This window comes from Pithys albifrons, chromosome 3 (genome assembly GCF_047495875.1).
Source record: "Pithys albifrons albifrons isolate INPA30051 chromosome 3, PitAlb_v1, whole genome shotgun sequence".
NCBI classification, from domain to species: domain Eukaryota; kingdom Metazoa; phylum Chordata; class Aves; order Passeriformes; family Thamnophilidae; genus Pithys; species Pithys albifrons.
The window spans coordinates 86076767-86097830 of record NC_092460.1 but is presented as its reverse complement, the minus strand read 5'-3'; the positions used below and the strand labels follow the sequence as shown (position 1 = coordinate 86097830).

The 21064-nt window shown below is 34.4% G+C and overlaps 1 protein-coding gene across 2 annotated transcripts in view; it reads left to right on the top strand.

The window, feature by feature from the left end:
* Positions 1-21064, top strand: part of TBC1D22A (TBC1 domain family member 22A) — a 150293-nt gene that overhangs the window by 35806 nt on the left and 93423 nt on the right. For both annotated transcript variants that reach the window (XM_071552574.1, XM_071552573.1), the window contains exon 9: positions 15545-15654. In XM_071552574.1, the coding sequence (XP_071408675.1) occupies positions 15545-15654 (110 nt within the window). The remainder of the gene's footprint in view (positions 1-15544; positions 15655-21064) is intronic.

Here is a 21064-nt window from a genome sequence, read left to right as displayed (position 1 = left end):
TTTTAAATTGTTAATTTCTTTTTTTGTATGCCTCACTTAAGAAAAAATGAATTATTCACAATGTTTCAGCAATTTTCTTTATAATTATATAATACAGTTTTTCAGGCCTCATTGGGAAATCTCACTATTTTACATCCTTTTATTTACTTTAAACAAGTAGGAAAATCCATGTGAAAGTAAGTAGCAGTGAATTGTTTGAATTGTTTCTCAGCTAGCAATGCTTGCCATGATAATGCTGTGTTTAGAATTGGTTAATAAAGCAGGATATTTGGAGGCATTCCAAACAGAACTAAGGAAAATGTGGATAATATTAAGAGGACATCTCCTGCTTAGTTTATGAAGAGTTAGGGAATGGGAGGATGAGGAAGTTCAAATGTGTTGGCAGAACTTGTGTAATGTAGAGAATTGATTAATAGGGGACCAGAGAACTATAAATTGCCTTTCATATTTTGATTGTTTTAATTTTGTTTTTGGATATTTATATTAATTATATATCTGGATAAATTCATCTTTACCTTTCAGCATGACTTGTTGAAGTATTAATTTTTTAGTTGCAGTTTGACTAATGCTCTAGTGAATACTTTGTTCTGGCTTAGAATTATATAACTTTCATTTAAGGATTATTTTTTTAATGTAGTTATAGTAGTACAAAAGTCCTAATGAATGTAGTTGTGTTTTACCCAGTTATGCAGTTTGTGTGTGGCTTGGTAGTGATAGAGTTTATTTCCTACTGTTTTTCCCTGGTTGCTTAACCTACTGGAAGTTAGTGGTGGCATTTAGTATCCAATATATATGAGTGGATCTGTTTGCATAAGTGCTTTCTTGGTCTGCTTTGATCAAAATTAGGTGTTTTACTTATTTAATTAGTGAATTTTTAGCTAATTGTACCAACCCAATTCTGGCATTTGTTGGAATACACCTTGAAAAGGTGTTAATAATGAGCAGCTGAGCATATATTTAAGTTACTATATGCAGTTGATAATAGTATATTGCTACCTATATTTTACTCATTAATATATGTGATGCCCAGCAGGGCCTTGGGACATTGTGAACTACATTCTTACCTGCTGTAGAATTCATGTTCTTTGGGTTTCTTTTGTTGTTTCAAGAGGTCAGTGTAGGGTACCCTCCTTGTTCCTTTCAATGGTCCTTAAACTTCACAGTGGGGCTGCATATTTGAGTAATTCCAGATCAGTTTTAGTTGGACAGAAAAGGATTTGCTTACCATACTCTGAGATCACACAGCTAAATCAGGGCTTTTTGCTATCAAAATGGTTAACTGTGTTGTCTCTTTTCTAACCCGAAACGTGCATTCCTGTCTTCTCTTTTTGGTCAGCATTGGCTTTTCTCTGGCACAGTGGATCAGTTCAGTTACATTATCTGGAAACTAAGCCCATAATAAGCCAAATGATTTAACTTTCTGCACTCAAGGATCAGAGATGAATATGAGTGGGGATGTGGGGACAGGAGCATGTTAGGGAAGAAAGGAGAGGCACGATCTCTGTTAAATGCCAGACAGCACTGAGACTGCCTTAGCTATGTTGTTAATCTGCATGCTTATGATACAAATTTATGATTTCCACTTGTTTTTTGCTTAACAAGTTAGGGAGCACTCAGAAAAGCATTTCAACAGACAGATACAGGGTGTGGCAACTTAATGCTGTTGTACCAGATTGATCCTTCTCTAAGTCTGCTTCAATTTTTATTTCACCCTTTGAATATACCGTTAGATTTCTAAGCTGATTAGAACAGTTCATCTGAAATGTTGCATCCTCTAGTCTTGGGCTTTGCCCCCTTTGTTTGCCTATCATATACAGATGTTTTTTATGTTACCTGCCATGTTTTCTATAATTTTGTTTTTTTACATAATTTTGTAGTTCTTTATAATCAAAGTGTTAAAAGTTGTATCATCCTGATGCAATGGAGAAGGTATATCCAGTCATCTGCATGAAACAAAATTCAGTTCTTGACCACACAAATTGCAAAATCAAAATTCTTGTTATTATGGATTGGCACATACTTAAAGCTTGAATAAAGTGTGGGCTGTAATAAAATACCTTGTTTGGTTTGATTACAGATACAGAAAAGTAATAGTGCTGGAGACTTAAATCATAGGATTATTAGTTGACAAAGTAGGATGTACCTCAGCTTCACTATCTTTCAGGGAAAAAATAATGTATTTTAAATAAAACTGATTTTGTGGTTAATTTAGAAAGGGTTCCTATCTATTTGGAGTGGAACAAGCTTAATTAAAGTTAAAATTATCTGGCTGTTGTTAACAATAGCTGTCAAAAAAGAGACAGTTAAGATTATCTTAAGTATATTCAACTGCTTAATTGCCTGTTATTTTTGACTTTCTGTGTGAGGGAAAATCAGTATTTTGAGTAATGGTATTAATTGCTCAGTGACTTATGAGTGTCTGTTTAAAACAAAACAATACAAAAAAACCCTCAAATCCTGAAATTTTAAGGTTTATTAGTCTTTTCAGGTTTTTAAATTTTTAAATTACCTTCAAAGAAAGGACTATCTATTCAACTAAAGCATAGATTCTTGAATGTTAATACTGAATGAAAAAAACTCAATACATAAAGAATATATGAAGGATAGCTTTGCATGAAAAAAAAAGTCAACAGGTGGTCTGTTGTTGCATTGGTGGGAAACTTTAAGTTTGTGCAGATTTGTATGTAGGAATTACCATGTTTTTAAGAATCAGCTCATGAAGCCAATGCTCAGTGTTTTAAATCATGGAAGTTATGCAAGGAAAAAAGCCCAAACCCACAACTTTTTGAAAAACAAAGTAAGAAAACTTCAGTTCTATTATTAACTTCTCTGTTGCATTTATGTTTTCATATTTCAGTCAAAATTGAATTCAAGTTTGGATTAAAAGGGACAAAGAACAACTGTCACAGTTGTATTCATCTACTAGACTTTTATGAAACTGTCACTGTTTACATGTAATTTAAATCATTTTGCTTTCTATTTTCATACAATAAAGTAGATTTTACTAAATTATACTAGGGTTGTTGCATTGCTTTATAGTTTTACTTTTTGCAGCTTAGGTGTGGGGTTTTTTGATTATTCAAACACTTTTCAGGTAATGGTGTCTTTGAGTTTCATAGTTCTGGACTGTTGTATATTCATACTTTTTGGGCAAAAATATAATTCAAGAGGAGAGTTTGTTTTAAAATTTTTCTCATGAGCTTCTGTTTGATAACTAAGAGTAGTATATTTTTAAGTTTCTTTTTACTTTGTAAAGTATTCAGTTTACTCTTTTGTGCTTATACTTTCATAATGCCTTAAACTGAAATCATGTTTGTCTAAGACCATTTCTTTGGGGTAATCTCCCTGATTTGCATATCTGATACAAATTGGTCCAATTTTTATAAATAAGGAAAAGAAAGATGCTTTGCCCTCTTTTAAAAGCTATTCCTAACTCTTCTTGTTTTAACTCAAATAAAATATGGTAGTAAGAGGAACAGAAAAGTTAAAGTGGTGGTTTTGTAATAAAGATTACATTAGAGGTTATTCAGGTATTTCACAATGAAAAAGTCAAATGATTTTTTTGTGACTATACCTTCACAGGAAAACTCTGTTTATATTAAAAAGTAACTTTCCCTTTCTTTGGGAGAAGAGAAGAGAAAACATGTTTAAAGAAAAAAACAACCCCAAAACAGTACTTTTGGTTTTTTCCTTTACAAATGTCAACATTATTTTTGTTAGACTTTTAATAAAAGGAAAGAACTTTTATATACTTAAGAAGAAAATATCTGAGTTGTTCAGAGTTGTCATATTAAAGGGTACTCTTCTTTTTTTCTTTTTTTCTTTTTTTTCCTACATATTAAGTTGCTGTGCTCCGAGTCCCAAAGCTGTCACTTTAACCCCCCTAAATAAGTGTTTCAAAGCGGTATCGCATCTAATTAACATGCTGCAATATTTTCATTGAAAATGTAGTAAGCAACAGTTGCTGCATTTTTTGATCTGTGTTTGACTGACAAGCTTTAAAAAAGTGTCTAAAGGAATTAAGAAAAATTGACTGCAGAGAAAAGCTTTAAGAGCAGCTATTGAAGAAGCAAACACCTATCTCAAAGATTAAAATAAGTGTTTGACAGAGGATATATCAGACCTAAAGATTTCTGATACCTGGGATTAATTATTTCAAGGTACCACTGTTTGAATTAAATATTCATTTCTTAGAGATACTGCTTTATATGACTGACTTTCTTGTGAAGTAGGGAATTAAATGAAATTTTTGATCTTCTTTGTTGAAATAAGATAGTAACTGAAAAATTGGCAATTAGTGTTCTTATAATTTTTTTGGACTGCGTCAGTAGGTGTAAGATTACAATCATCTTCCTACTCTTCCTAACATTACCAAAATTTCTTATTGCTGCTAGAGCAAAAGTAATTGGATTACATTCCTGTAAACTTTGAGCTTCTTGTTATCTGTTCTGCTCTCTCCATGTTATTGCAAGTGGAGACAGCTGTAGGTGGAGTTTGAGGTTTTGTGTTGGGTTTGTTTGTTGATAGTTTCTTTGTGGGCTTTTGTTTGTTTCTTTCTTTAGTTGTTTTTGTTTTAAATCTTCACTGAGTGCTTCCATGTCATATCACGAAAGTGTGTCTTGAGAATACTGTTCAGTATACTACAGTGTATTACCCAGCCTCCACTTATTTTCTTTAGTAAAACTACAGTGTGAATACTTTTCTGAAAAGCAGCCAGGAAGTTCAAGCCTGTATAAAGCCCATCTCCTTTTAGATGACTGTCATGGTTTTACACATTAGAGGGAAGTAGAGACTTGAAAGTTACTAATAAAAGTTTCTTCAATCATGTCAGTGCCAGGAAGTCTATCAAAGAGTCAAGAAGTCTGACAGAGGTGTGATGGAACCTGTGAAATGTCAACTCATAGCAGGGGAGCTATGTGGATTTTTTGCTTAGATGTTTCTTGTGAAGAAACTTTCCAGACCCTGTCTTACGGACAAAATCAGAGGAATTCTTTTGAATTTTTACTTTAGGAGATATATAGAAGAAATCTCTAAATTAACCAAAAATTCGAAGATACAATGGGAGTAATCAGAGGTTTTTAACAAAATCAAAGTAATGTTTCTGTACTGTGATACTACCCTTTTATAGACCATGAAAGCAGCTTTTGTGTCTGCAAACTTGTCTTTTGTTCTTCCTTATGAATCAGTTGGCATGATAGATAGATACACATCCTACAAACTCTGTGTTGCCTTTTTTTCGTGGTTATACTCCCGCTTTCTCTAACTCGGAGCGTCTCCAAGTTTGAGTTACTTCCCAACTTATCTGTTACTGCCTTCTGTGTTTTACTAGAGGGAGTCTTCAAGACCTTTAAGTTTCCTTAGTTTAATTAAATTAGTTTAATTTTATATTGTGATTAAATGCATGAGTTATAAAAATGCAGAGGTAACATAATTATTCTAGTTTCTATTTGTGGTGACTGGTGAGTTCATTTGCTTCCTGGACTGTAGGTTGTCTCTGCTGTCTGTTCTTTCTGAAAGTTTATTCCACATCATTTTACTACTGCCAGACATTTCTGTTCTCTCCGTGAAAGTCTGGGAGGTCATAGCAATTACTCTATTGAATATGTGATTATTTTATTTATTATATTGTGCTTTTAAATTTTATTTTTATTTATCTTTTATAGCAGTTTTTACTGTGAGGGTGATGAGACCCTGTCATGGGCTGCCCAGAGAGATGAGAGTGCCCCATCCCTGGAAGTGTTCAACGTGAGGCTGGATTGGGGCTTTGAGCAACCTGGTCTAGTGAAAGATGTCCCTGCCTATGGCAGGGGGTTTGGAACAAGATGACCTTTACAGTCTCTTCCAACCAAAACCGTTCTGTGGGTCTTTACTGTTCTTGAGACAGAGATCCACAATCTCACTGGTGTTCTGATTCAAGTACCTCAGGTACTTTAGAGTTTCATGTGGGTTTTATTCTTGCCTAGTATCTTAACTGTGCTCTATGTTGAATATTATTTTACATTTCCATAAGGAAAAATAAGCTCAAAACTTTCATCATAAGTAATCTGAATAAATAAGTCAGATCTAACCTTTCTATTGATTTTAAATATTTGATGCTTTCAGGTAACTCAGATTTGTTAAATCACGGTATTTTTTAATTATTCAGATTTGTTTGGGGTTGTTTTCTTCTCTGTGGCATATGAAAAAATTCTTGAGGAAAAAGGATTTTTGTTTCCCATGTATATAAAAAAATTTGTTAATGAAAATTCTGTTTTAGTGCAGAAGATGATGTGGATTTTAATTACCTAAAGTTTGTTTTGCAACTGTATGTGTGTTTCTAAATTTTTAAATACATCTGTCCAAAGAGGATGTATTATTTCATGATGCTTAATGCACACTCTCAGAATTTTAAAAATGAAGTTCTTTTTATAGTATGAATGTTGGTGTATAAACCAATGTGTTTCTCAAGTTTGAAATACGTTTTGTGGTCTATATTGTCTAATTTTTGAAGGCAATTAAGAAACTAATAGAGTTGTACTGTGAAAAAGTCATGAGAGGTTAGTGAAAGGTATTTTATGTGAAACTACAGACTAGAGATGTTGCATCATGGGAATAAATGGAAAACAATATCTTGATTAATAGCAGAAGCAAGTAAATAAAATTGAAGAGAAATCAAAAGGTTTCTTCAAGTATAAAAATGAAAGAATTGTGAAGGAGAAAGTTAATTACAATTAGTGCAACTATGGGAGAGACATGTATTCCAAAGGGAGCAGTATATTTGAGTTCTGGCTTCTGCATTCGTATCCCTCTCCCTGTGGTCTCCATATAGTCATAATTAACGATCATCTTTCTGTAGTGAAGTGGCACAGAGGTGGTTATACTTTCAAATCCAAATCTTCTCAAGCATGCTTTCCAACAGACTGGGAAATTAATTGAATCACTTTTATGCCATTTAAGGTGGCTTTTGACATCCAAATATTACAACTTTGTGTGTTTCACTATGACGTAACTCATAGGAAGAAAAGCTAAGGGAGGAAGAGTTGCTTAAGCAATCACAACGTGCTGTACAAGTGCCAGGACCAAAACATTCAAATCCTGTTGCATAGATCAGTAGCGGCTGAAGATCTAAAAACAGATATTCAAATTGGGTAGATCAGTACTGTAAACAGAATTGCAAGCAGATTGTTTTGGTTTTCTTTTCAATAAGATATTTGGTTAGTTAATAATGTTTTATAAATTTCAAACCAACACAAATGGATTTTTCAGAAGTTTGTGTGGTGAAACTTTAAGAATTGGCTTTGCTTATAGTTTAAATGCAACACTTTTTAAATCATAGTAGTAATAAAGTCATTGGTTTTTTAATCAGCATGGGGATATTTGCTTGAGTTTTTTTGAGAAATTTCGTATTTTTAATTTTTACTTTAAGCTGTGGAAAACAAATTTATAAGGTAGATGTGAAGAATTAAGTACTTAAGTACAATAATCAAAAAATAAAAAAATTAGCAAAACAGTTTTTTTCTATAGGTTTTCATTGCATTATTGCATAGAAGCTGAAAGGATTTAATGTTTTTTTAATAGCACATTCATTTTGACAAAACTCAATACATTAAAAAAAATTGACTTATGAATTGGCTCTCATCAAAGACATTTGTGAACTGATTTACGTGTTCCATCTTTAGTTAATTCTGAGATAAAAAGTTATGACAGTATGACTGTAATTTAAAGACAACTACCTTTCTAAAAATAACATTCTGGAAGAAAATGGAAGAGACTATACTATTACTTTTGAACTGATGGAGCAGGGTTTTTGTCATAAAGGTTTGATTATTTCCTTATCTTAATGATAAATACCTATATAGCATGTAAAAATACGTTTGAGTTTCATAAATAAAGCAAGCCTTGTGGCTTTTTTGCCTCAGAAGCATATGTTAAAGTTTCATTAGGAAATTGTAAATCACAGCAGATGAAGCTAGTTAATGAATGCACTCCACAATTAAGCAATATAAGAAGTAGTGTTGCTTGCAGAGTGCATTCCCCTCTAATATACTTCTTAAAATTCAGCATTTGCAGTTTGTACTAGAAAGTGGAAATAATGGATGGCACTTGCATTCTGTTGTAAATAAGGCAAGAAGTCTGTAAGGTAGATTCTTTCTTATTGGTTGTGAATGATGTGGGAGATTAGAAAATAAGGAAGCATGTAATTTTGATTAAGAAATTAGTCTGATATTACATAGTGTGGATTTGCTGCAAACTGCCACTATCATAGGCTTGTGCATATGATGCCACTGAAGAACAGTTATTTCCTCTGCTTTCTGTTTTAATTTGAGAACTTAGTTGTGTCATTCAGTTACATTAATAAAGTAAAAATTGCTAATGAGTAAGTGAATTTATTTGCAGTTATAAACATATGCAAATGGTTGCTGAGCTTACTTGACAGTTGAAAATTTTTCAGTCTTCTGTCATGGAAAAAATTAAGTTTCTGAATTTTTAAAAGTTTTTCTATTTACATACAAATTCTTGGATAATTTGTATTACTTTTATATTTTTCCAAGTTAAAGTTGAACCTTTGGCCTTTTTAAGATATCCAGCTATTCTATTAAACATATTGCTGATTATGGGATTGTTCAAATGAATTCTCTTTGCCAGTCTTCTCTTATGAAGTAATTACATGCAAGACAATTTTTTTCTTTTTTCTTTTCCTTTTTTTCTATCGTTTCAGGTAAGAAGTATTGATTTTCAATTTTTTTAAAATTCACCGTTGCACATGCTGATATGTAGACTGGTTTCTTTATCTTTTAAAAACATTGTGGCCTTTAGTGCAGTAATTTTTTCCCTCTCCAATAAATAATTCTTTTTTAAATTTACATTAATTTATAGATTATTTTTGAAGGCATTTCCGGTGCTAGGGTGATGGTCTCTAAATAGCCCTCTAATCAATCCTGTACCTTAACACAGGGAAGAACTTTGTTCCTGAGGTTTGCTTTAGGCTTATTTGACCATGCTATGGTTTGCTCTTATCCCATCCTTGAGGTTTTGTCTCTCTGTGTGCAGGCACATACATGGACTTTACACTTTAAAAAATTAAGTAATAAGCACAAACTAGGTAATTAAAAATGCTATGTGGGAGACATATTCAACCTTTAATCTTTTATTTCATGCTCTCCAAGCACCTTTTGTATTTCTCAGGAGACTGCTTTATCAGGCATTTTAAGAAAATACTTGTCAGCATCCTGTACTTGTCATGCATACTGGTTGCTAATTATGAGTCCGGTAATTTGGTATCACATGCACCACTTCTCCCTGGCAAGCTGTTATGGTTGGCAGCAGCAAACCTGCTGAAGTGAATACTCTGAGAAGAATTTGTGCTGAGCATTGTGTTCTAGATTGTTGCTCAAATAATTTATGAAGAAGAGCTGCTATCTTACGAACTTTGAAAACTCCTGTTTCACAATGTCAGGTCCAAGGATGGGATTTATACTCTTTATTGTAAATGTAAAGTGCGTTTATTGGCCACAATTGTCACCCATGTAAGAGGTTACCAGTCTTGTATTTGGCATTATTCAAGTTCTGTGGGCCAAAGACCTGTTGGTGTCACCAGGTTTACTTAATTCTCCTTTGTACCTGGTTTTGGTTGTAGAGTTTTTGAAATAGTAAAGGTATTTTTCATCTTTCTCCTGTCTGACTTGCAGACATGTCTGCAATCTCAGTCTGCAGCCTATGAGGAACTGATGTCATTTGTATAATTTGCAACATGAGCTGAGAATTTCCTTTTTTCAAATAAATTTATCATCCTTAAACACAGTCCTATTTCTATTTGGATATGTGCAGTGGGTTATGAATATGAAGTGACGGCAAATTCTGAATTATTTAATGTGGGGGAAGCAGTGATATTTGCCATTAAAATCTAGTCCAGAAAGAGCCTGAGCAGCAAAATCTTACTGGCAAGCATGTAGTCCAACTAAAGGAAGTCTGAATGATTTGCTGATTACTTTGACACAGGATCTGGAATTAGAGAATAAGTGTATGGAATATTTAATCCTTTGTGATAAAGCAAATTGAGAGTACTTGCAGGGTCATATGTTAATTTTGATGAGCATAAAGATTCAGTCCAAGTGATCAAGTTTATGCTGGTTTTGGTCATGATTTACCTTGCTCTTCAGGTCAAAGGAGAAGTATAATGATTAATGTTTAAAACATCCTTCTTACACTGATGTATAAAGAGACTTGTCTTGCTTCCTATTGCATGTTACGGAAATTGTAGCAGATCAACTGAAAAGAAATGTAAGATCATTAGGAGTAGTATAACAGCTATCTATACATTGTGTAACTGGGAACATGACTGATTATAGAGTCATGTTTCCCTCAGCCTGGACTGATGAAGTGATTAAGGTTTTTTGGTTTTTTGTTTTTAAATTTTTAATTTTACCTTTGTGACTGTAGTACCACAAAGAAAGGAAAGGTTTTACTTTGGTGATTAATCCTTAATAGCTCAAAAGCTATTTCTATCAGATTAATATGTAATTAGGACTTCTACAATGAGAGATATTAATGTGGTTTTCTACATATTTAATTAGGTAATTGTTACTGAAAGAATTTACATTTAAATGCTCTATTATGTCCTGATCTCCTTGGAAAAAGCATTGCCTTAGTGAAGCAATGACTGAATAGCTGTCTCATAAAGCTTTTTGAAAACTGAGTTTGAAGGGGAATATGTAAGATTTTCTATATACAGAAACATTACTGTGCACCTCTGCATGCAATAATATTTGTGTGATTTTGTGGTTTGTATATTTGGGTAGTAACTTTCAGGTTAGGTCTGTCTGAAGATACAGCACCTGAAGTAGAACACAGCAAACTAAGCTTTGTATAGACAAGTACCTGTGCATATATGGTCAAAGTGGTTTCCTTGCACCACTGCAAGAGCTGTGTAATTTGGGCTTGAAATACATGGCAATACTTTTTATACATTAGATGAGAAATAAGTTTACACAGATTATTAGAGAAATAAATTTACACAGATTATTGCTAAGAGAACAATTAAAAATCTTAATATAATTACCCACTACAATGTTTCTATGTATTATTTTGTAAATTGCGGGTATATAAAAACAATCTTAATTGATCGGTGATCTTCCAGTCTGTTTTGGGCTCCAGCACTGGGTCTTATATCACAATTCATTTTGTCTCTTACCTCCTACTCCAGTGGATTCATGGGAGTTTTGCTGGTTTTCAATGTTGAGAAACCATTTCAAAATAAAAAGCCAAAGTTAAAAACATTGATAACACAATAAAATGGGTTTCATTAAAAATGGGTTTCCTTTGAGAGAGTGTATGCTTTATTTAATAGAGATATCTTTTGTATGAGCTTCTTTAGTGTAATGAAGTACTAAAACTGTCAAGTTACATTTTTGAATGTTTTCCATTTTATATATAAAGGCTGAGTTTTGGTGTTGACAGCAAGGTTTAGAGAGGTTTTAAATGCAGGTTGCGCATTTTTTGGTTGCATTTGAACACAGCTGGACACAGATTGCTATTTGGATGCATTGAAAGGGCTGCTAGTTACTGTAACAATATTATTAACCCATGTTGGTAGTATCATATATTTTCAAAATTTTATTTCAGGACATGATTTCTCCATAAATAAAATTCTCTCTGAAATGACATTTTTCCAGTTCTTTAATGCAAAAATTTGCATTGTATAATTCCATCTGTCTGTGATGGGAGATGTTTTTAAGCATAATCTATACTGAAAAGGTGCAATTCCAGCATTCTTTAGAAGAGATCAATTACGTATAAAAAGCAGAAGTCACATATGAACTTAATTTTAACATTTTGAACAACTTCCACTGAAATCATCAGTTAGGCTTAATCTTGTATTAAAATCTATTTTTAATGGAGGCAAACTATTTAGCATGTTTATTTTCTGCTATTGTTGTAAAACTAAATCTGTAAGTAGGTATAAGTAATATTTTTTAATTTTTTTTTTCATTTTATCCTTATGTCTCTGCCTTTGGGAATGGATCCAGTTAAATCTGTGTAGGAAAAGTTGCTCTTTCCTCACTGTGGGAAGTTTCAGAAGCATACCCTGGGAGTGAGTAAAGAACAGCTAATACCGTGCTCATAGCAATGCCCATATTCAGATCAGCATGTCATAGACTCCATGCTACAACAGTTTTCCTCCAGGCAACTATTTTGCTGTCTTTTACAGTTACATAGATAACATGATAAAGATCTCCACAGGAAACTGAAGAAAATGAGAAATGTTTCAGTAAGACTCTGTTTTCCCCCAGATACTGGTACATGCATGCAGTGGCCTTCTCTTTCTGTCCATATTCTTTTATATCTGTCCATTCAGATACGACTGTCCCTTCAGATTTCACTCATTGAAAATAAAGTTATTTAAAACCAGAAATTGCAATTATGTTCTCAAGCACAGATAATATCTCTTGTATTTTGGAGATGGTTATATTTGCTTCTTCTGTTGTTTTTCCTGAAACCTTGTCTACTCCTTTTCTAAACTTCTCTAATGTGTTTATTTCTTCATCCAAAATAGCAAAAAAAAGAACCAACCAAAACCAAACCCACCAAAAGGGAGCAGCATGGATCTTGATGCCTTTTTCCCCTTAGAACTACATGGAAAAAGAAGCATTTTGCACTGTGTACCTACCCAAATAAATGAATAAATTTTAAATATGTAAATTACGATTTTGCATAGCATTCTGCCAATGAATTGTTCTTTAATTGGATCTTGTCATCAAAATGGATGGCCTTTGTTGATTTCATCTGCAGTGCGGAAAAGGGTCATTTGGGTATTCAGTGTCAGTTTTGAACTTCTTCAATAACATGGCAAATTAAGGTGAATTGGTGCAGCAGAAACCATTGTACATCACTGGGCACTTGCTTGTTTGCTTCTTTATTTTTGTGATGCGGTGCCATCTTTATTAGAATAGGCTGGATTCTTCCACTGTGTAGCTCCTTGTTCAGCATACACCACGTTCAAATCAAAAAGCACCAGTTAATGTAACATAGCCAAAAATATACTACTTAGCTGATTAAATGAAAATGTATTTTAATATAGCTTGAAGTAAGTAGACTTTTTCTTTGAAATATTTGCTTGCAGAGTTTTAAGCAAAAGTTTGAGATGGTTGTTTCCCAGAGAGTAAATACTAGCAGGGTATAATTGAAGTATGATTGAGTTGTCTTACACATTTAGTTAGATTTTTTTAATTTCAAAACTTTATTATCTGACTTTAGAAAAGATGACTTTGTGATGCATTGGAAGCACAATGGGATTGAAAATTAAGCTAGAAGAAGCTTATATATTTAAAGAACATAAAAAATATTGTATATTTATATTGCATTTAAGAGGCTTAAGGAAATACTAGAGATTAGTCCGTTGAAGCCAAAGAAAAGCATAATATTCTCAGATGTCTCTTCAAGAGGGAGAGACAGAACAAGATGCCTGGATGAGTGCTTCCTAAAAGTGCTATTTTTATTTCTGTAATGGCTGAGCTTGTGATTCTGGGACACTATAATAGAGGACTGTGAGTTCTTGCAGTGAAAGAACTGGGTATTCTTAAATGCTTTCTGTATCCATTGCTTTATAGGGTCACCCAAACAGAGCAGAGAGAATTTGATAATGGTGTTCTTTCCATGACTAATTTTTTTGTTGTTGTTCCCTGTGGAATAATAAGGATTTTACTTAGAGCATTGAATTTATGGCAGACCTGTACTCTTCAGAAGGGCTTGTTGTGACATTCTTTGTGCTTGGGGAACATAGTTACGATAGACAGTAATAGGAACAATTGAAAAATATTTCTTAAAAGCTGTGTTGTATTTTCTGTTGGAGAAAAAAAAGTCCTTCTATTTGATAATCCATCTGCACTAGAACAATCAGAATCTAGTTTTTCCAAAATATTAATGCTGGAGTGTCTTTGCTGTCCCAGTTGCTTCATTCAGCCCGGGTTCACAAACTGCTGTGGTTTTCTGACAGCTTATTGCAGGTGGTTCAGTCACAGGATGGAAAATCTTTTGATGGGTGTTTAAAGTTTTATTTCAGGTAATTTTAGACATCCTCCATTTAGAGGACTGCATTCTGAGGCAATTCTTTTAAGAGCAAATTATAGCTAATACTGAGAAAGACTTCTTTTTTAATGTGATTAATCTGATTTATTATAGGTTGCTAGTTTAGAACAAGTCAGGTAATACTCCGTCATTACTTGTTCTTCTATGTTGGCTGTGAGGAGAAGGGAAGATGCTCAGCTTCAATAGTTATGTGTATCCTCAGCTTTTTTGTTGGTTTAAATCCTGCTGTGAGAATATAGTGTGAAATGGTAGATTTTGTAAGAGGACAAAAAAAGAGGTAAGATAAGAAAGATGAGAAAGAGAAGATAAAAAGTCTTTTTCGTTTGTTATCTTTTCATATCCACCTGTAGAAGAGTTATTGTGTTGTGCTACGGTTCATAGGTTCCTATTTGTTCAGAAATGTGATAGCAGTATCATGAAAAGAAAAGGTGCTCCAAGGCAGGAAATTTGCAAAGGAACAAACTATCTAAGTAGTTGTAATCTCATTCTTTCAGCAAATGTTTAGTGGAGGAGGGCCTAAAGACTGCTTCATTCAGAGGGAAGTTCAGTGTATGCTGTGTTTCATATAAATTGTAGGAACTCTGGTTCATTTATTGTTTTTTCTGTAGACATAGTGAGGCAAAGTGGGAATGGGGTACTTCTTTTTTTGCCATTTAAAATATTAAAATGAAAATTAATATTAACAAGACTTTTTTAACTGGGAAACTTAGGTGGCAACACAACACATTCTTGTGTTCTTTTGAAAATGGATTAATGGAGATGCTGTTCTTTAAAAAGACAATGTAGCTTAAGTGGTAAAATTTTGGTTTGTGTTGAAATGTGAATTTCTTTTAACACACTTATGTGAAAGACAGTTTCCATGAACTAGACATCATTGGGGTTCTGTGCTTTTACAGAATCACAGTTTTTTGGGGATGGAGGGTGGAAATCATCTGTTTCCTTGTGTTTCATTTCCTTCTAATTCCAAATACTTGCCCAAAAAATAAATCCTCCTTGAAAAGCTGTAGTCTGCTTTGTAAATAAATTTCAATGGTTTTCTAAAAAAGTATTTTTCAGGACTTTTTCCTATGTGAAGACTGGCAGCATATTTGCACATTCTGTGCATGATGCAACCATAGTCATCTTCTTCAGAAATTGTTCATATATAGCTTGAGGGCTCTCAAAGTACTTCTGGTCCTCTTTCAGGTGTGAAACGCTTAGAATAAAGTAATTTATTATATATTAATTCTGGTTAACCAGGCATGATTTGAGATTTTCACAGTCTGCAAGAAATTAAGTATTCATTAACATTTAAAGCCATTAGATGACACAGCTGAGCAATAAATGATTCATTTAGTCCCTGTTAAAGTAAATGTGCATTGAAGTTTCTGACTAGAAGATAAGTGGTGGCTGTCTTTGTTTTCAATTGTTTTCCTCGTCCTTGCTTTATTTATTCTGTGCACTTCATTGACTTGTCTTTCTCTCTCTTTTCCTGAAACAGAAGAAGAAGAAGTGGAAAATTTTGATGTTTCCAGTCTGCCTGAAGAAGTGCTGCAGAACATAGAAGCTGACAGTTACTGGTGCATGAGCAAGTTGCTTGATGGCATTCAGGTAAATTGATTTTTCCTGTCTGTAAGTAGTGGAGTTAACTGATTAATGCTATGACTTTGAACAACTTTAGGTTGTTGAGAAAGAGTACATCGATGAAAAACAGGGGAGAAGTTGATTTTCCCATTGAAAATGTCCACTGCTAGTCTGGCATAGAAAGGAGAGAAAAAAAAAAGGAAAAAAAAGAAGTGCAACTTCTTTTCATCAGAATATCTGCATGTTTCATTGTGGTATGATTTTCTAGAGTACAGTTGAAATCTCCAATTCTAGAGGCATGTTTTACACTTTAGAATGTTTGCTCAAGATCTCAGTGAGGTCATGAAAAGCTGGCTTATTTATTAATTTTTAAGTCATTAATGTAGCAACCTATAAATGATTGCTGTCTTAATAGTTCCTGAAATTATCTTCATATTTTTAAAATATCCATTTAAAACTAGATAGTTATGCTACTTCACTCTTTGAATTTTTTTGATGTGGAGAACTTCTAAATGCAGCCACAGATTTCCTGTTAAATTCAGCAAGTTATAGTTGAACAATGGTGGGTTTGTGTGTACATGTTTGCGTTCATGGGCATGTAAGTTTATGAAGATTAGAAATATCTACAACATTCTTTGCTATGATAGATATTGTAATGTGAACGTTTCATTGGCTAAAGCATATTGGCTAGGCACATTGTGAATTGAAACTTGTAACAGAGTTCATGTTTTCAAAATTGTTATAAAGTTGAGTTAAGAACAGAAGTCTCTAACTCTTTTGAAGGTATTTTAACTGTATTTCTCCTGGTTAGATGTCAAAGAGCTCAGTCTTTTGTGTAGCACTGCAGAAATGCATCGTTATTTCCTCATATCAATTCCTGTAAAAAATGCCACTTTCCTTATTTCAATGTCTCAAAACTACTTAATTTTAAAATACTTGATCACATAGCAAAAATAGGTGAGAAGTTATAAAGAAAAAAAGTGAGAACTTGAAATTGACTGGGAAAGAAGAACGCCAGGTAAAGAAATGCAAGCCCTCCAACTGTTTTACCTGTTTCTGGAACATCATCTGTCACTGGCCTGCTGCTCTACTTTGTTTCTGGGAAAGGAAGCTTAGAGATTAGGTAGTTTCTCCTTAAAACTGTTTTCATACCAAACCATTAAGTACTGATAAGCAAAATGTGGAAACTAATTGCAATGGAATTAAACTGCATCGATGAAAATTTAAGCTGTTACATAAATGGAATGGTACTAGATATATTCAAGGTTGCATTCAACTATCAAAAGCAGGCTTGAAGGATTATGCTAGGAGTGTGACTAATGATGTTACAGTTAATTCAATGCAAGTGCAGAGTGCTTTTGAAATGGAAGGGTTTCTTGTTTTAGTTCTTCTTTTCTCCTGTTCTGTTCCTCTTCTGTGATGATACCACTTTACTTGCCAGATAGAACAGTCATGTAGTTGCAGGTTGAGACGCTTGAGAGGACTAACCCTGTAGTGAAGGACCTGGGGATACTGGTGGACAAAAAATTAGACATGAACAGACAGCAGTGTGCACTTGCAGCCCTGAAAGCTGAATGTATCCTTGGCTGAATCAAAAGCAGTGTGGCCAGCAGGTCAGGGGAAGTGATTGTGCCCCTGTCCCATACTCTTATGAGACATGACCTGGAGCACTGCATCCTTTTCAGGAATCCCCAGAACAAGACCAACATGGAGCTGATGGAGTGAGTCCAGAGGAGAGCCATGAAGGGGATCAGAGGGCCAGAGCACTTCTCCAATGAGAAAGGCTGAGAAAGTTGGGGTTGTTTAGCCTGGAGAAGTGAAAGCCTTGGGAAGACATTACTGTAACCTGTCAGTACTTAAGAAAGCTGGACAGAGACTTTTTGCCAGGAACTGTAGTAATAGGACAAGGTGCAACATTTCAAACTGAAAGAGTAGATTTAAATTAGACATAAGGAGTACATTTTTTTGTGATGAAGAAGCCCAAAGAAATTGTGGATATCTCCTTCCTGGAAGTGTTCAAGGTCAAGTCTGATGTGCCTTTAAGCAGTCTTTTTTGTCTGAAGCCAAATCCTGCCCTTGGCAGGAGGTTTGGACTAGATGAAATTTAAAGATTGCCACTGGATTCATTCTATGATCCTATTGTTCTAGCTGACTTGCATCCTGGATGCACAGTCATTTTTCTCTGAAAATAAGGGGTAAGAGACTCATGTATGACTAGTGATAGTTTTGTCTGAGAAACTTGAATATACCATAAAGGGATTTAAGAGTAGAGGAATATGTGATGTGGTAATAACTGCAGTCTAAGAATCTCTGCAGAATCTTACTATCAATTTATTCTTCAATATAAGCTTCCATTTGATGTTGCCCTGCCAGTATTGGTAGATTTAAAGAGCGTACTTTGATATCAATTAGGGTTGTCTTGTGAAAATTTTTTGCTAATATAAGCTAGATACCTTTTTTTGTGTGTTTGTCTTTTCAGTGCCTAAGAGTGTAATGAAAGAATGATTGTATTTGTATCCCTTTGTTATTGTAACAGAAAACTCATTTATTTTTCCAGCCCATCCTGACTGTCTCATTTTCTTGATTCTGGAATTGTCAAAGGTGTTATTAAGAGATATGTATTTCTTGCTCAAGTTTTGCTATACCTAGTATCTATTATTTCTCTGTTCCTCACTCATCTTGCCTCCCTCCCTTAGGTGACTCTGTGTAATTTTAATATAAGAACACATCTTTGAACTACAGAGACCTGTGGAATGAAAGAGTTGGCATTGAGCATCAGGACAGTTACTTCCTGACATGCATACAGTTCTTGTCTTAGAGAATAAATAAGAAACTTGGTCAAATCATCTGTTGCTTTAGCAGATTTACCTGTGCTGGCTTTTTGTGATCTGGACATTTCTGTATCTTTGGCTCAAGTTAAAGAGTTTTGCAGAACTTTTCCATTAGTTCATCTTTGATATTGCACAATTGTTTAGTCTATTTTGTGTTCTTACATTATTTTACATCTTCTTTCTCTGTTGGTTGTCTCTAGTTACAGGCTCCTAAGTGATTGCACAATTTGATTGAAATTTTAAAAATTGATTTAATAGAAATACTAGGAGATTTTTTAGTGTAAATTCATCTCTCTCTAAAATGTCAGTTAAACTTGTAATCTGAAGCTGTATATACTGTCTTATAGCAGTCAGTTAATTTTGGGTGATTATATGCTGTAAGGGTTTTCCTTTTCAGTGCTTCATGATTCTGTGCTCTAATTTTAGTCTTTATTTGTTGTCCTAATTAGACTGTACCTCACTCCAATTTTTCTTACTTGTTTCAGGAAAACAAATGAGAACTTCTAAAATTGTAACAACATAGGATAATTCTGGTAGTAACAGACCTCTACCCAACCTTCTTCTCAAAGAAGGGTCAATTCTGAGGTCAGATCGAGTTTCTCAGGGCTTTGCCCAGTTGGGTCTTGAAACCCCCAAAGACTGAGACTGCACAGCCTCTTGGGCTTAACCTATTCCTATGTTTGCTTGTCCTCATATTGAAGTTTCTGTCTGGTTACCACATGGAACACTTTTTGTTTGTTCATGCTGCTTGTCTCTTATCTTGTCACTATACACCACTACTGAAAATGGAGATCTGTTGCCTTGATACTATCGGTTTTATGAGGCTGCTACTAAGCGCTTCTGCAATCTTCCTTTCTTCAGGCTGAACAACCCTGGTTTCCCCAGCCTCTCACAGAGCATGTGGTCCATACCTCTGTGCATCTTGGTGACCTTTTGCTCTTGCTCCAGTTTATTCACATTTTTCTTGTATTGAGGTGCCTAAAACTAGATGTGGTTTTGTAGATGTGGTCTTAAAATACAAGAAATTCTTTTTAAACATTACATTAGTCCACACAGTAAAGGTGATTGAACTCTGGAACTGTTTGGTCAGAGAGGTTGTAGAGTCTTCATTCTTTTGAGTTCAAAACCTGACTTCACATGGCCTTGAACTGCTTCCTCCAGGTGACATTGCTTTGGGCACAGTTTGAACTTAGATGGCTTCCAGAGGCCCCTGCCAACCTTTGTGATTTCACAGTGACTGCTGAGTGGGGATAATCCCTTCATCCAATGGGCCTGGAGACTGCTGGCCAGCTTTGCTGCCAGAGCTTACCACTGACTCCTTCTGAGCTTGCTGCCTGGTGAGGCTTCAGCTCCTTTTCTATAGAACTCATCTTCAGCCTGTACTCTCTTGCAAGATGCTGCTGATTTATAAAACCCTGCTTCTGAGGGTGTGTGTGGCCATATGCAAAATAGATCTTCTGTGCTCATGATAAAGCTGGTTGTCTTTAGAACACTTCCAAAACGTAGATGATGCATGAGCATTTTTGCATTTTCACCTGTGGCTATGCATATGGGAAAACTAAAATTATCCCATGAGTATTTTTTTCCATTTAATTAAGTGGACGTTCCCATATATCCATTGTAATTAACTTTTTTTTATTACTAAATTGTCCTTTATAACACTTTCCTCAATGGAGTCTCGTTAACATTCAAGTAAAAAGTTCACATTGATCTGTGCCACCTGAAAATGTAATGTTCATGTATAAAACAGAGTGTAACTCTTCATTTTAAGTTCAAGTATAATGGTAATAAAATAACCAAGGGGTAATATATGCATGGTATAATGATCTAACCAGATGTATTAAAAATAGCACTAAAATATTAGTATCATTATTTATCAGGGCCTGGCAATTTTTAGAATAAAAAGGAAATAATTCATTACCAGGGACTGGAGTATGCTGAGGTACATATTAGCTATTTCTATGGCTGATTAAACAGCAAGATTTATGATCTTTGAAGAGAATCCTGCAAAGTTCTTTCTCACTCCTGTGTTATGGAAATTTGTTCTTAACGTGTACCTGAAGTCTGGATGGATGGATGGATGGATGGAGGGATGGATGGAATGCTGCTTGGAAAGTCTTTCAGAGTTCTGCTGGAACTGTTAAATAACGAGAAGTACATGCAGAAATAACAATACTGAAAATTCTTCATAGGGCCTTCTAAGGGTTTATTTTAATGGAAAAATAGGTCAAATACAGATTTCTTCATACCTTTTCTTTAAGCTCCTGGTAGAGAAGTTTCTTGGTTACGTCTGCAATTCATTTGGGTAGTTAGTTTAGGGTTATGCTAAATTACAGGTCTCTTGTCTGTGAATATGGGTTTATTAGCCAAAATAGAAGGCATACATACTGTAAGTGTGTGCATCTGTCTGTTTCCTGTCTCTTGTCATGTGAACCCTGTGTCTATGTGTATGTGCTTTCATGCATGGGTCAAGTTTCTGTATCATGGGCTGCAGGGTCTACCTGTGCAAATGTAGCAATAGATCGTCTGGGATTTCTGGGCATGCATCAGCCCCACACTTCTGGCAAGCTTAGCTAATTGGAGAAAGTAGCCTTTCATCCTGCCCT